The sequence below is a fragment of the Canis lupus genome, chromosome 6 (assembly GCF_011100685.1).
Source record: "Canis lupus familiaris isolate Mischka breed German Shepherd chromosome 6, alternate assembly UU_Cfam_GSD_1.0, whole genome shotgun sequence".
NCBI classification, from domain to species: domain Eukaryota; kingdom Metazoa; phylum Chordata; class Mammalia; order Carnivora; family Canidae; genus Canis; species Canis lupus.
The window spans coordinates 3,270,527-3,286,412 of record NC_049227.1 but is presented as its reverse complement, the minus strand read 5'-3'; the positions used below and the strand labels follow the sequence as shown (position 1 = coordinate 3,286,412).

The 15,886-nt window shown below is 36.7% G+C and overlaps 1 protein-coding gene across 11 annotated transcripts in view; it reads left to right on the top strand.

Annotated features, from left to right (window-relative positions):
* AUTS2 (activator of transcription and developmental regulator AUTS2) overlaps nucleotides 1–15,886 on the top strand; it is a 1,128,325-nt gene that overhangs the window by 509,182 nt on the left and 603,257 nt on the right. For all 11 annotated transcript variants that reach the window (XM_038539028.1, XM_038539030.1, XM_038539031.1 and 8 more), the window contains one exon: nucleotides 4,227–4,328. In XM_038539028.1, coding sequence (XP_038394956.1) covers nucleotides 4,227–4,328 — 102 coding nt within the window. The remainder of the gene's footprint in view (nucleotides 1–4,226; nucleotides 4,329–15,886) is intronic.

The following is a 15,886-nucleotide window of genomic DNA, read 5'->3' as shown; positions in this document are numbered from 1 at the left end:
TGTCTTCTCCACATACCTTCTGTGAATTTTGTTTGAAGAATTAATGACACTTACTGAGCCTGTAGCATCTTGAGCTCTCCATACTGAAGCTGAAAAGAGTGGCAAAACTGGCTCACAAGTCTTAGCAGGGGTATACAGAATTACTTCACCTTCACTGAGTCCAGGGTGATGGAATTTCATTACATGTTTCATTAGCAGTGATAAAACCATGGATTATTTTCCTAATTAGCCATTAATAATAGTTAACTATAACAAGATCACAGCTTTGGTTTTTTAATGTATTGTTGACAGTGAAATCTAATGGAAAACAAGCCAGCTGCTTATGTTTAATAAAAATTGTAATCTTATTGATGGGATTACTACTACTCATACCAGATACTACCTTCCTTTTAAAATAATTAACTTTTTTTTAAGATTGTATTTATTTATTTGAGAGAGAGCCCAAGCAGGGGAGAAGGCCAAAGGGAGAGGGAGAAGCAGGTTCCCTACTGATCATGGAGCCCATGGGGCTCGATCCCTAGGCCTTGGGATCATGACCTACCCAAAGGCAGATGCTTAACCAACTGAGCCACCCAGGTGCCCTAGATACTAGCTTCCTTTTATTTAATCTGTTTTGTTCTAATTCTGATGCCTAAATTACATAGTATTGTGATGGGAAGAAACTTCTGGGTAAGAGTGAATTTTAGTAATTAAATAATAGTAACAGTAAGTAAATATAGTAAATAAGAGTAAACGAAAATGATTTTTAAATAAGGTGTTTTAAAATTTTTAAAAGGCGATAGTAAGAAATCTCATTGCATCTGTTAGAGCAAAAGCTTTCTTACAACAGCCGGCATGGATGCTAGTACAAATCAATGCAAGCAGATCGATTTTTCTTAGGTCTTTAAATGTTTAAGCCAGCACCTGGCCTTTGTAATGTCTCTTGGTTGTAGGGAATAGCTAGGAATTTCAGGTGAAAGATTACAACTTCTAAGTTAGTTGTGCTACCCCAAATGATCCATTGGATATGGCTGAAAATGCCAGTTTTAAATGTATTCATGGGATTAGGAATGAATACTTCTTTGCCTGAAATCTTGTGGTTTAGCTTTAGTACTTACTGTAGTCAATCCATTTCTTTGAAATATTGAGCTGTCTGACAGCTTAAAATCCTAAGTTTCCTTTAAACTTGAGCCTGGCTTTGGAGGAGAAAGGAGTAGTGTGGAGGTGGATTTTATGTAAGGCTCTCCGAGGAGAATTCACTGAAGTGCTTTTGCTGGCAGGGCACAGAGAAGGCCAGGAAGCTGCTTCATCTCAGCCCTTCTTGAGTTTTGCCCTCAGCCTAGATCAACATTTAGTCAGATGATTTATAGCAGAGACACTGAAGTCTCTTGTCAGGCCTGTTGAAGTCATCACTTTCCTTCCATTAAGAAATATGGAAGAGACCCAAATGTAATGGCCAGATTTTGGGAAGCCAGGTGGATATCAGGAGGAGTCTTCATGCTCTTATACTGTTAATTCCCTGCTGGATGTTTATTTCTCATCTTAAGTTGAGGGACTGAGTTTTATAAACATCTCTTGATCAAATAGTACCTTACAAGATTTCGTTTTTTGTGAAGTCACGTACCACAAATATATTAAAAACATATTCTATAGAGAATACTAATATACTGCAGACTCATTATTTGCATGTGAAATGCTAAACATCTAAATGGATTCTAAGGGTCACCTGGGTGGCTCAGTGGTTGAGCCTCTCTGCCTTCAGTTCAGGGTGCGATCCCAGGTCTTAGGCTCCGAGTACCGCTTTGGGTTCCCTAAGGGGATCCTGCTTCTCCCTCTGCTTATGGCTCTGCCTCTCTCTATATATGTCTCTCATGAATAAATAAATAAAATCCTTAAAAAAAATTAAATGGGTTCTAAGAAGCAAAATGGAGAGAGCAGTAAGCAGTACAGATCTGGGTTGAGTCCTAGATCCCTTACCTAATTTGGGGTGCATCATTTGCTCTATTTGTTTCGTCATTCATACATTGGAGGTAGCTTTACCCGTTTTTACTTAACTCAGAGAGTCAGGGAGATAAAAATTATGACATTACCTGTAAATTAGTGTCCACTTCACACACAGATTTTATGGTCTGTCAAATTTATTTAATAGTAAGCCGTTTAAAACTTGAAAATGTATCATAATTATCCAAGGCATTTAATGAAGAATGATATACTACCTAAACTTTGAAGGCATATCAAAAAATAAGCATAGAAAGAAAGAGCTCTTTGAAGACCATGGTGAATCATATCTGAGCTTTAAAAACAATGTGACCCGAAATGTAAGCTTTACAGGCTGAGGAAATCTAGTGTGAATAGACAGATGCAGGACAGAAATGGACATGACATGTTCAGGAAATATAAAGTAATGTTCATTTTAGATTAAATTCACCTTTATTATAAGTATAAAAATGAAAACTTGAAGAGAATGACAATATTCTGAACTTTTATTCCATAGTAATAAGAAAAGGTTCATATAGCTTGCATCTGAATTAACTTAGAATTAGCAGATTTAGCAGTAATTTAGAAGAAAACTAAGCACTTAAGGGCCCAGGAGGATACAAACTAAAATGAGTATCATTTTTCTGGGTTCCATTAGAGAAGACGTCTGGAGAAAAGGATTTTTAGAAGAAAGTGATAAAAGTGGATTTGTAGAAAGCCTGAAAGCAAAAAGAATGCTCTATATAGTGGTGATTTGGGGACAGCTTTTTAGATGGTGTGACCCAAAGTGGGATCTGAACTGCAGTTTTTAAAAGAGGCACATTAGATATAATGTGGATTCAGATTCATTCTCCATTTGTCTTGGTTCACATTCCCTCTTGGCCCCAGAGCCACATGAAAGACTGCAGGCAAAAATTTTGCTACCTATAACCTGTTCTCTCTGAAATTTCCTCCTGCCCAGGAGCATGGGGCTTATGTTTTTTTTTGAGACTTTCCATGTCTGATCCATGCATCCCTCTGTAATGTTTCTTCCTATTTCTTCCCAGAAGGAAACCTCTGTTTCAGATAAGACTCCTTCTGATCATTTCCTAGCATGTTGCTTTCCCTGCCTTTGCTTTCTGCCTCTCTCCCATCAAGTGTTTCCCCTCTCTTCTTAGCCATATGAGCTCAATCTGCTTTTAAAATCCAAGGCTTCAGAGATTACTTTTCTTCTTGTCAGTGGCAACTTTTTGGTGTTCTGGTGTTTGTGTTGTTACATTTGCTTGTCATACAGTTTTCCTCTGCTAGATTGAGAACAAAAGTGGTTGTTGATGATGACATCATAGGCTAATGGTCCATATGAATAGGTCTTATAGTCTCATATAGACTGGCAGTTTTCAATTGTGTGTGTTTATTCATTTTAATGGAAAATCAGAGTTGGTAAATGTGTTGAATTTTCTGAACATGAAAATCAGAGCTGAGTAAATATGCAAAAACTGCTAAAATGTAAGCTTCAGAAGACCAGAGACTTTTTGTTTGTTTAGCATCATATTTCAAGCTCTTACTAACCAGGCCCAAACATAGCACTTAATACTATTTGTTGAATGAGTGGTGGCTTAATTACTTAAGCTATATTTAAACTATAAATCTTAATCTGGGTACTCTAAAATATCTGCCAAGAGACCTCCAGAATGTTGCCTCAAATCAGGATCATTGTCTTCCCAATGGTGATAGGATAATTAAGCATCTCATCATTTTCTCCTAAGAGAAGATTGTTTTTTGTTCTGTTTTGTTGTAATCTTTCTTCAGAGATGGACAGAGAAAATAAGGTGAGCAACCATAGTTGGTGTAATCTGACTTTAGCTAATTCAGTGGTTTTGGGTTTTTTGTTTGTTTGTTTTTGTTTGTTTTTTGTTTTGTCTTTTTATTGACAAAAAAACTCCCAGTGGAACAGAGAAAAAAATCTGAGGGAAGATTACTTTCTCAGATTCACGGACCTCTGTTAGATTTTTGTCAACTGTTTTTTGTTTTGTTTTGTTTTGTTTTTGTTTTTTAATGCTTGCTCACTCTTACTTACATTGACATTTTATGGTACATGTTTTGCTTATCCTATTCTCCATGTTTCTTCCTATGGCAGCTTGCCTGGCACTACTGAGAAGCTGAGAAGAATGTTAAAACACAGGACCTTAAGTTGCTCACTTTTGACAAGAACACGGGCAAAGTAACAGTTGTATGAAGACACCACTGACTTTTTTCTTTCTCCTCTTTTTTTTTTTTTTTTTTGCCTTTAGCTCAAGCCAGGCCAGAACAGCTGCAGGGACAGTGACAGTGACAGCGCCAGCGGAGAATCCAAGGGCTTCCACAGGAGCAGCTCCCGGGAAAGACTCAGTGATGTAAGTTAAAAACAAAGAAAACCACCAGACCACCCATCCCTGGGGTCAAGTCTCAGCTTCCCAACACTCCTATTTCTTCTATCACTTTGTCTATGGAAACATTACGGTGTCCCCTCTCTCAGCATACTTGTTTGAGTCTGGCCTGATGGTTTCAGTCCATTTTCTAGTGTGACTAAAATGTGATTTAACAAATAATGAAATGGGTGGGAGTACTTGTCACCTTAGAAACAAAAAGATTCAAAGGAAATTGATAACACTTTCATTATCAGTGTTGCAAATGAAGAAAGTAGTCCAGACAGTGCTTCCACTAGAAGATGACACCATTTAACTTTGGGCTTTTTGTAATGTCTTTGCTTATGAGACTGGTGATAGTTCCTGTCTCCATTTGATTTCTGTTGGAAGGGATGAGTAACCAGCCAGTTATTTGGCAAGAGAAGGAGTATTATTTCCTGACTGATTTCCAAAGGAAAAATCCTTGTGATAATATCTCATACCTCTTGAGGGGTCTGTCAGCCCCCCCAACACCTGCCTCTGACTACTCTCCAGCCTCATATCTGCCAATAGGGCAGATTTCCCCTTGCCATACTCGAGAACCACATGATCCTCTGGGCTCTCTTTTCTTCTAACATAATGTCATATAATGGGATTCTAGATTCTGAAAGCAGCATTTGGACGCTTTCTTATAAAATGATCAAACGGGGAGAAATTTTTATTAGTGATAGCAATGAAGGAACATTAACAGATTAAGTGATACAGTACTCTCAAGAAAGAGATGGCAATTCAGAATCTCTGAGTTTCAAGAAGAGTAAACAGTTAAGACATATAATAAGGAGCAAAAACCTTCGCCACTTATCTTCCTCTTTTTTTAATACTCTAAAGCAATTGTCTTCATCTTGGTGTACAAGATGATCCAGGGTGTTACAGGAAAAATATATTAGAACTTATTTATTTTTTTGTCTAAAACAAAAGAAATGAAACTTAACTAATAATTCATTGAGCTGGGAGTAGTAGATCAAGTATGTAATTTATAAACACGTGTATTTTAGAAGTTTGCTCAATTTTTTTTTAACTGAGGGATGTTCATAAGCATAGAAGGTTGGAGCCCACTACAGCACATTAAGTCATTCCCTAAAGTCCACTCCTATCCATTTTTCCATCATCCAAGGTGAACAGTCCTGAGACACATCTCTCAGGAAAGTCTGAGGGCTTTAGATTGAGACTTGATATATGGAACATTGAATTCTTAAAAGAATTAAGTAGAATGAATGAAGTATAACTATTTCTATAGGACTTAATATCTTAGTTATAGATAATTGCTTAATCTTCTAATAAGGTTTAATATCAATTATACCAACAAAGAATATAATTCATCTTTTGCTTGTAGGTATGTCTGTGTATAAGAATATTTCTTTGTGTTTTTATATATTTAATTAACTCTGTGATGGAACTATAAATTATAATAATAAAATTGTATTTCTTACCTAAGTTGTTAAAAATATTTAAGTTGCTGCTCTGAGCTTTTGTTTTGTTTTTATTTTTTGTTTTTTATTTTTTTTAAGATTGATTTATTTATTCATGAGAGAGACAGAGAAATTATTCCAGGATTTGTTAATCATAATTTCATGGAGAAATGAATGCCACATTAAGTCAGAGGACAAGAGTGTACAATATTGTACAGTCATTGAGATTGTTTGACTGGTTGCCCTGAATTCACTTTCCATTAGATCAAAAGAAATTGGCAAGAGACAGTCTATGTTCATGGATAGGAAGACTTAATATTGAGATTTTACCCAAAGTAATATACAGATTCAGGGCAATTCCTCTGAAAATTCCAATATCGTTTTTTGCAAAAATGAGGGAACAGATACTCAGATTTATATGCAATGACATGAGACTCCTAGTAGTCAAAACAGCTTTGGAAAAGAAGAACAAAGTTGGGAGACTCACACCAGTTTCACAATTTACAGTAAAGCTACAGTAATCAAAACAGTATAATTTTGATATTAAGATGGGTGTATAGACCAATGGACTAGTATTGAGAGTCCAAAAATCAACCCATACATCTCTAGCCAACTGATGCTTAAGGAGTGTTGAGTCCCATGCATTTGGGAAAGAATTATCTCAATAGATGGGGCTGGAACATATGGATTTCCTTATGCAAAAGAGTAAGTTGAACCTCTACATCATATCATGTACACAAATTAACTCAAAATGAATCAGTGGCCTAAGTATAAGAACTAAAATCATGAAACTCTTAAAAGCAAATGTGGATCAATCTCCTGATTTTGAATTTGGCAGTGGATTCTTAGATATGGCCCCCGAAAGATTAGTAATGAAGGAGAAAATAGGAAGATTGGACTTCATCCAAACTAGGAGCATTTGTTCATCTCAAAGGGCATTATCAAGAAAGTGAAAAACCCTATTGAATGAAAATATTTGAAAATCATATAACTGATAAGTGTTTTTAATATTCAAAAATGAGCAAAGTACTTGAATAGACATATGCAAAAAAGATATACAAACAGCCAGTAAGCACATGAAAGATTCTCATCATGTTCATTAGGGAAATGCAAATCAAAATCATAATGAGAAAAGAGAAAAAGGAAAAAATATCATAATGTGATGTCCATTTACATTTACTAGGGTGGTTATGATAAAAAAATGGGGAGGAATAACTGTTGGCAGGAATATAGAGTAATTAGAACCTTTGTACATGATGATGACAATGGAATGGTGCAGCCACTGTGAAAGATAGCTTGGCGGTTTCTCAAAAAACTAAATATGTAATTATCTATGTCCCACCAATTCTACTTTTAGGTATATACTCCACCACCTTGAAAATAGTTACTCAGATATTTATATGCCAATTTTTATTGCAGCATTACTTACAGTAGCCAAATGGTAGAAACATCCCATGCCCATCAGTAGATGAATGAATAAACAAAGTGGCATATATGGACAATGGAATATTATTTAGTCATAAAAGGGATACCCCTTTTATGCATGCTACAACATAGATGAACCTTGTGAAAGATGCTAGTCATAAAAAGACAAATATTGTCTGATTCCACTTATATAAGGAGCCTAGAATATTCCTAGAGACAAAGAGTAGAGTATGAGTTACCAGGGACCAGTCATGGGAGTGGGGGAATATGAGAGATTGGGAGTCATTGTTACAAAGTTTCTGTTCAGAATGATGAAATAGTTTTGAAAACTTACATCCCTAGTGCTATGAATGTAATTAATACCACTCAGTTGTACATTTAAAAATGGCTTAAAATGTCAGACTTTGTTATATATATACTTACCACAGTAGAATAATGTAGAAAAAAAATTAGTGCTGTAACAATATTATGTCAAGAACAGCGTACAATACTTTGAGTTCATGTTGTGTATTAGTTATTAAAATTCATACCTTTGCAACAACAGTATCAATAATATCACTAATATCAACAGTATCAACATAACAAATATGAAAGTAGGCGAAAGGACAAAAAAAAAAAAAGGGGGAAAGGAAAAGAAAAAAAAGAAGTTGCTGGCATTTAGTGAGATGTTCCAGGACCTCCAGCCACTGAATTTCTTTGCATGAGCAGTTCTAAGGCTGCAAATTCTTAACCTCAGACCAATTGCCATCCAAAATCTGCTGAGATGAAAGCCTTTGAGAAGTCAAGCCACAAAATGATTTTTTTGGATACCAAGGCAACACCTACTCACACAGCATTTTAAAGAACAAAATGCCCCTACTTTTTTAAAAAGGGAATTAGTAACTAGTTTTCTTAATGACTCTCAGAGAATGAGGAGATGGAGTGAAAGACCACTATTCGTTTTGTTCTGTGTGGTTTTACCATGCTTGTGCTTTCATTACTTCCTTGAACATATGGAAAATAGTTATTAACTATTTTAAGGCCTCAGTCTACTAATCAAGTCATCTGTGTCATCATTGCCATGTCTGTTTCTGTTGGTTGGTTTCTCTCCTCATTATGGATTATTCTATTCTGTCTCCTTTGCATGGCTTGACAATTTTGGGGGGATGACGAACATTGTGAGTTTTTCTTTGTTGGGTGCTGAATATTTTTGGTTTCTAAAAATTTTCTTGAGCTTTATTCTGGGATGCAATTATGTCATTTGGAAACAGTTTGATTTTTCTGAGGTTTGTTTTTATGCTTTCTTGGGTGGAACAAGAACAGCCTTTAGGCTAAAGCTAATTTTTCCCCCAGTGCTGAATACTCTGCCCAATTCCTGATGGATTACATGATTTTTTCTAAACCTTGCCAGCTGGTGGCAATACCAGCAATTTTCTGCCTTGTGGGAGTGAGCTCTGGGGATTGACCGCCTGCTCCTGTCCAGTGGGTGTTCCCCTTGCTTGGGGTCCTTTTCTCTAACAGAAAGTGCTGTTCTGGATTCAGGTGAGGACCAGAGGCAACCTTTTTGCAGCTTGCACGAATCTGTCCCTGTGAAGCTTTCTTCTCTCCCATTTTCTCCTTCACAAATTCTAGCCATCTTGGCTTCCTTCAGTTATCAACTCTGTCTTCCCAACTCAGGAGTACTCCTGTGCTCTATCTGGGCCACCCCTCAACGACCCCACCATGGCATGAAAACTCTCTCCAGGCAGTAAGCTGGGGCTATTTTCAGGGTCATCTCATGTGTCTTCCCTTGATCATGGTCTTGCGGTCATTATTGCTCAGTTTCTAAAATCCTTTTCTTACACATTTGTCTGGTTCTTTTTGTTGTTCTTTAGGTGGGAGAATATATTTGGTCCCAATTAGTTCATCTTTTTTTTTTTTTTTTTTTTTTTTTTTTAAAGTGTGAAGCACATGAGCTTTATTAGTTCATGGGTTGTTTTTTTTTTTTTTTTGACTCCATAATTTATTTTTTCCTTTATACATTTTGAGTTTCTTTTGCATTTTAGATAGAATGAAGTTGATACCTGAATACCGTTTGGTGAATTTATATACATGTGTAATCACATCAAATACTTTGGGAGTGAACAGAAATATTAATTGCTTTAATAGATTTCATAAATACTTTCTCATACATTAAAGGAGAAAGAAAGGTTTTGTTTAAAGGAAAAAGAAAGGTTTTGTCCAATTAGTCCATCTTGCCCACTCCTGGTTTTTCAGCTGAGATAAAAATTCCCCTTTAAAAATTCACTTTAGAAAAAATAAAAAATAAAAAAAATAAAAAAAATTCACTTTAGTTATTTTTAGAAGCTTTGACAATTGAGATTTATTCCCAAGTGTAGCTAATAAAGATATTATATTATTCCAGCTTAGTTATTTTGAACTGGACAGGCAAAAAGAGTAAGAAAAAAGAATTCCAGCGTAGCTGGAGTGTTTGACTCATGAGTAAAGCTTTAAAACCAAATGTGCTTGGCTTCTCTAAATTACGTATTCCCAAACTGTATTGCCAGAAGGGAATAATTGTCTATAAGGACTCAGATTGTCCACATCAAGGAGACATAGTAACTTGTTTAGATTAGTCACTAAGGAAAAAGTTAAGGGGAATAATTGAGTATATAAATATTCATGATGAATTATTCAAGAGGGACAGTATTGCTTCTGACTTACACAAAGATTCATATCTGAAGAAGTTGTCAGGATTTAGGAGCTAAACTCACTTAGAAATTTAATCAATAAAATCCTCAAGATATAAACCGATCCTAGGCATTCATTACAAATACACCAACTTTATTTATTATTTATTTATTTGTTTGTTTATTTATTTGTTTAAAAGATTTTATTTATTCATGAAAGACACACACAGAGAGAGGTAGAGACAGGCAGAGAGAGAAGCAGGCTCCATGCAGGAACTCCAGGATCTCGCCCAGGGCCGAAGGCAGGCTCTCAACTGCTGAGCCACCCAGGCGTCCCAATAAACCAAGTTTTAAAAGCAGTTTATTTATTATCTGTGTGACTTTAAGCAAAGAACTTGATCTTTCCAAGTCTTGATTTCTTTTTCCATAAAAGGTGAATAATTTCACCTATGTTGTCGGTCTTCTTTTAAAGATCACCTGGCCCCGTGTATTTGAATAATGTAGCACAGTTCTTGGCACATCCACTGTGCTCAAAAATATTTATCCTTTCTTTTGCCTCAGATTTAGAAGCCCCTCTGCCCTTTTAAATTTGAATTCCTTTTAAGTGTCAATATAACAAGTCGTGCTTGTCTCAATCTTGACAAACATGACTCTTCCTCTTAGATAAAATCCTCACTATATCATGTCTCCTTATTTTATTTTATTTATTTTATTTTATTTTATTTTATTTTATTTTATTTTATTTTATTTATCCATCCAACCTATTTTTCTCAAACTGGAACTGTCCGTCTTACTTCCCTGTCCTGGTGTTGGATCCCAGAGCTTGTATCCTTAGAGTCACGCTCTGCTACTTCCTCTAACTCACTTATCTTGTCTAGTTAGTGGCTTTCCTTTATCTGTTGACTGTATTTGTAAAGAGGTATTTGAATCTGATTACATTTTCCTTGACACTACTGATACTTTAGAAGCCTCACGATTTGTTACATGGAGGAGTGCTGTGGCCTCTCACTGATGTCATCCTCTTCTCTCTGTCCTGTGCACTGTGCTCCACAGTGCTTCCACGGTTGTTTTCCCAAGATCTGGGCTTGCAATTAAACTCTGTTGTTTAAGATACTTTTGGATGAAGTCCACACTCCTGAGGAGTGTCTGCAGAGCCACCCACAAAGAAGTCTGAAGCTTCCCCTTCATCTTCCTTCCCACCCTCCTTCTACTTCCCCATCTCTGTACTTTATGCTTAGTCCCTCTGAACCATGTTTTTTTTTTTCTTAAATAGTATGCACTTTCTTAAATAGTATACACTTCCTATCTTTGTTTTTTTCTTTTTAATCTTTTTTCTTTTCTCTTTTCCCTTCTGCTAGTCCCAATGTCACTTTCTCTAGTAAATTCTTTCTACCATCTATGGAAGCAAATTTCTTTAATGCTTTATTGAAATGAGTGTATGGATATGGCTCATTTCTCTGTCAATGAGTTTTGGGTAGAATTTTTGGTCGGGAGAAAAACATTTAATACTTTTTAAGGGCTTAAGACATGGAAGGAATTGAAACATTTCAGGAAATCTTGAAAAGGATTGAATTCTGGTAAGTGTTGTGTTCTCTAATCGGGTTGTAGACCCGATTCTACATGAAGCCATGTAGACCATTAACATCTTGGCTGAGGCATTGTTTCTGTATCTTTTTTAGATACCCCAAAACTCCCCAGGTTTGTGGGTTCTACCATGCTGTCATTCATTCTTGCAAGCATGTGTCCTAACCTCCTTTCCTCCCACCCTCACTCCAAACCTTTAAAGAGATTTTACTCTGTGCCAGGTTGACTTGCTGCTATTAAGGAAGAAACAAGCATGGGCCACACTACATCACCCTTCAGTTTCTCTGTAGTTAAGAAGAAAATCTGATCTAATCCAATCCTGTTGATGTTGTTTCTTCTCTTCTCTCTCCTTTATAAATTTGTGTTAGGTTTTCCTTTTCTCTGACAAGTTTGGTTCTGCCCCTTTCTATTCCAAAACCATGTATTTATGTGTTTTCCTGGATGTATCAGCAGTTTGATTGCCCAGAAATATTTGGATACTTTAAATGTGTCCGGTATAGTTCTGTGCACTTGAAGTTGACTGATGAGCAGGATGAACTCTACGTCCTCATGAGGCTTCCCTTCTTTTGGGGGAGGCAAACAGGAAACCTGTGAGCAAACAGTAAAACTATTCCTGATAGAAGACATTTTATGAGGTAAATAAAATAGTAATGAGGGGTGAAAGGACACATGTTGCAACTTTAACCATGGTAATTGAATAAGGCCTTTCTGTAGATGATGTGTGAACCAAAGCCTAAATAAAGAAAAGGAGATAGCTCTGTGAAGATCTGTGGGAAGAGCATCCTGAGTATCAGGAGCAACAAGCTCAAGAGTCTGAGTCTAGAGCAAGCATGACATGTGCAGAAAGAAAGAAAACAGGCCAGTGCAACTGGAATATAGTGACTGAGCACAGGGTCTGATCACATGGTGTCTTCTAGTGCATGTTGAGGAGGCTAGGCATGGCATTAGTCTCCTGGTCTGCTTTAATGGAAGACTACAAACCTCTAGCTTAAAATAATGGAAATTTATTACCTCATAGGTTTTGAGGCTAAAATTCCAGCATCAAGGATGTCAGCAGGGCCGTGATCCCTCATCTAGCTTCTGGTAGTATCTGGTATTCCCTAGCTTATAATTACATCCCTCCAATATCTACCTCTGTCTTCACCTGGCCTTCTGCTCAATTCCTATGTGTTGTCCTCTCTTCTTGCAGTACAGTAGTCACTGGATTTAGGAACCACTTTAACCTAGTATGACCTCAATTTAATTATATCTGCAAAGACCCTTTTTCCAAATAAGGTCATTGTAGTGCTCACTTCTGTAGCACTTATAACAAATGAGGTCATCATATTAGTCAAAGTTCTCAAGGGAAACCGAACCAATAGTGTGTATAATCATATGCAATTATGGAGGCCAATAAGTCTCAAGATCTGTAGTCAGCAAGATGGAAACCAAGGAAGTCAGTGTTAGTTCTAGACTGAGTCCAAAGACCTGGTGGTCATCAAGATGGCATAATTCCAGTCCAAAGACTCAGGAAGAATCCACTTATCAATTGAAGTCTGGAAGTAGTAAAAAAAAACCATTATCCCAACTCGCACGCATGCATCGCATGGAAGAATTCTTTCTTAATATGAGAATGTTCATTCTTTTGTTCTGTTTCTGTTCTGTTTGGATGAAGCTCACTCACATTAGGGAGGGCAGTATGCTTTACTAGGTCTGTCAATTTAAATGTCAAACTCATACAAAAACACCCTCATGGCAATGCCCAGAATAATGTTGGACCGAATATTTGGGTACCCAAGCGCCTAGTCAAGTTGGTACATAAAATTAACTCTCACAGTCTTATTCTGAGGTTCCACATGGATATGAATTTTAGAGGGATGCTGTTACACTATTCAACCCACTATGTGTTCTTTTTTAAAGCCACTGGAAGATAGTAAAAGAAATATTGTTATAATTTTTGCTTTAAAATGTTTATTTGCCCTTTATATGAAACAACAGATAAAGATAAGACCAAGAATGCAGTCAGGGAAAGAAGCCAGAAAGGACTGAGTGTAGAGGAGAGCCAGTTACCATGTGAAGTGTGTTGGAACAGAGGGTTGATAACTGAAGCTGGAAGGGTCCATGACTATACCTGATGCTTTCTTCATGCCTTTGCCCCCTCTTTTTTTTTTAATTAAATTTATTTATTAAACACCAAAAACAATCACTAACAAGAATGATGACAAACAGAAAAGCAAAGCAAATCATTTCCCTAAATATCACCTACACTAGACTTCATGTTCCCTAAAATTTCCACTATTTTCTTTTAACTTCTCTGGTACTAAATTATAAAAGTTTTCAGTTGAGGAGCCAATTTTATTTTTTATTTGCATGTTTATTTCTTTTTTGTCTGTAGAATTTTTTGAAGTGTAATTAACGTATGGTGTTCCAGTAGTTTCTGATATACAGCATATTGATTTGATGATTCTATACATCATGCACTCCTCACCACAAAATTGTGTCACCATACAGCATTATTACAGTATTATTGACTATATTCCCTATGCTGTACTTTTCACCTCCATGATTTATTTATTTAATAAGTGGAAGTGTGTACCTTTCATCCATTTTGTCTCTTCTACCCCCACCTGCCTTTCTTGTGACAACCACCAGTTTGTTCTCTGTATTTGAGTCCATCTCATTGGGCAGCCTGGATGGCTCAGTGGTTTAGCACCTGCCTTCATCCCAAGGCCTGATCCTGGGGTCCTGGGATCGAGTCCCGTGTCGAGCTCCCTGCAGGGAGCCTGCTTCTCCCTCTGCCTGTGTCTCTGCCTCTCTCTCTGTGTCTTTCATGAATAAATAAATAAAATCTATAAAAAAAAGTCCATCTTGTTTGTTTGTTCTTTTTTTTTTTTTTTTTTAGATTCCACTTAAGTGAAATCATATGTATTTGTCTTTCTCTGACTTTTCTCATTTATTGTAATACCTTCTGGGTTTATCCATGTAGTCGCAAATGTCAAGATCTCATCCTTTTTTATGACTGATTAATATTCCATTGAAAATATACCACATTTTATTTATCTTTTCATCTATAGTTGGACTTGGGATGCTTCCATATCTTGACTGTTGTAAATAATGCAGTATACACAGGGATGTATATTTCTATTCAAATTAGTGTTTTCATTTTCTTTGGATAAATACAGTAGTGAAATTGATTATATGATATTTCTGTTTTTAATTGTAGGCCTGTTTTTACTTGAATTCCCCTAGTAGTAATTCCTATTCAAATATATTTGGTGTCTTCATTAGCTATTAGTAATCCTTTCTGCAAGGCACATTTCCTAGGATTAAGATTTCAGGTTTTTAAAATTGTCATTATGTTTTTTTTTAAGATTTTATTTATTCATGAGAGAGAGAGAGAGAGAGAGAGAGAGAGAGGCAGAGACACAGGCAGAGGGAAAAGCAGGCTTCATGCAGGGAGCCCGACATGGGACTCAATCCCAGGTCACCAGGATCAGGCCCTGGGCCGAAGGCGGCGCTAAACCGCTGAGCCACCCGGGCTGCCCCTGTCATTGTGTTTTAATATGCTACAGAAAATCCATGAATGAGCTTGTTTTGTGACCTTTACTAGAAACGCACTTGATCATGTGATTCTTGGCATGATCCTCTGCTTTTTACTCCCAAGAGAGAGAAGCCTAGCAGGAAGATGGGTAGGCAAGGATGTCAGACATAATTGGTGATGTGGAATAATTTTTAAATATTCTATTTAAATTGGCCCTAGGGTCAGAGCACATATCCTCATCTAGGGGTAGAGTACACATCCATCCCATACTCAGAGAACTGTAATAGTAGCCATGGCCTCTCTGTGTAGATGTCTAATGAATGGAGCACATCTATTTTAGATGGATAATCAATTTTGAAACCCCTTGTTGTAAGTAAGATTTTAAAACAGAGATGTTAACTTCATGAGTTTAATGAGGAGCTTCAATAATAGCTTAGTGACGGAGATGGAAAGAAAGCCAGGTGGGGAGCAGTGAAGAAGACTAGAATGAACGTTTAATGAATATCCACTTGCACACTTGAATGTCAGCAGCAATGTACTACCTCCTGGAAAATGTCTTTCAACTGTGCATCCCATTACTATTTCTGCAGCCCATGTAGCCTGGCGATTGAGGCAGAATGTGTTTGTAAGAAAGCTCTCCTTTGCAACATAATGAGATCGAGGTATGTAATTTGCAGAGATTGCTGGAGCAGTGGTCAAACCTAAAAAAAAAAAAAAGAAAGAAAAAAAGAAAACCCAGCAGAATGAAAAGAACATGTGAAACAGGAGATGGCTTATAATGAGCCCCGAAATCGTGTATCAGATGGCCAGCAGGCTGGCTTTTCCTCATATCCTTTGTCTTCTCACTGATAAACACATCCCTCTTGCTCTGTTTTCTAAATCTCTCTATACCTCTCGTTTCTACCTCGTGCAATGGAAATA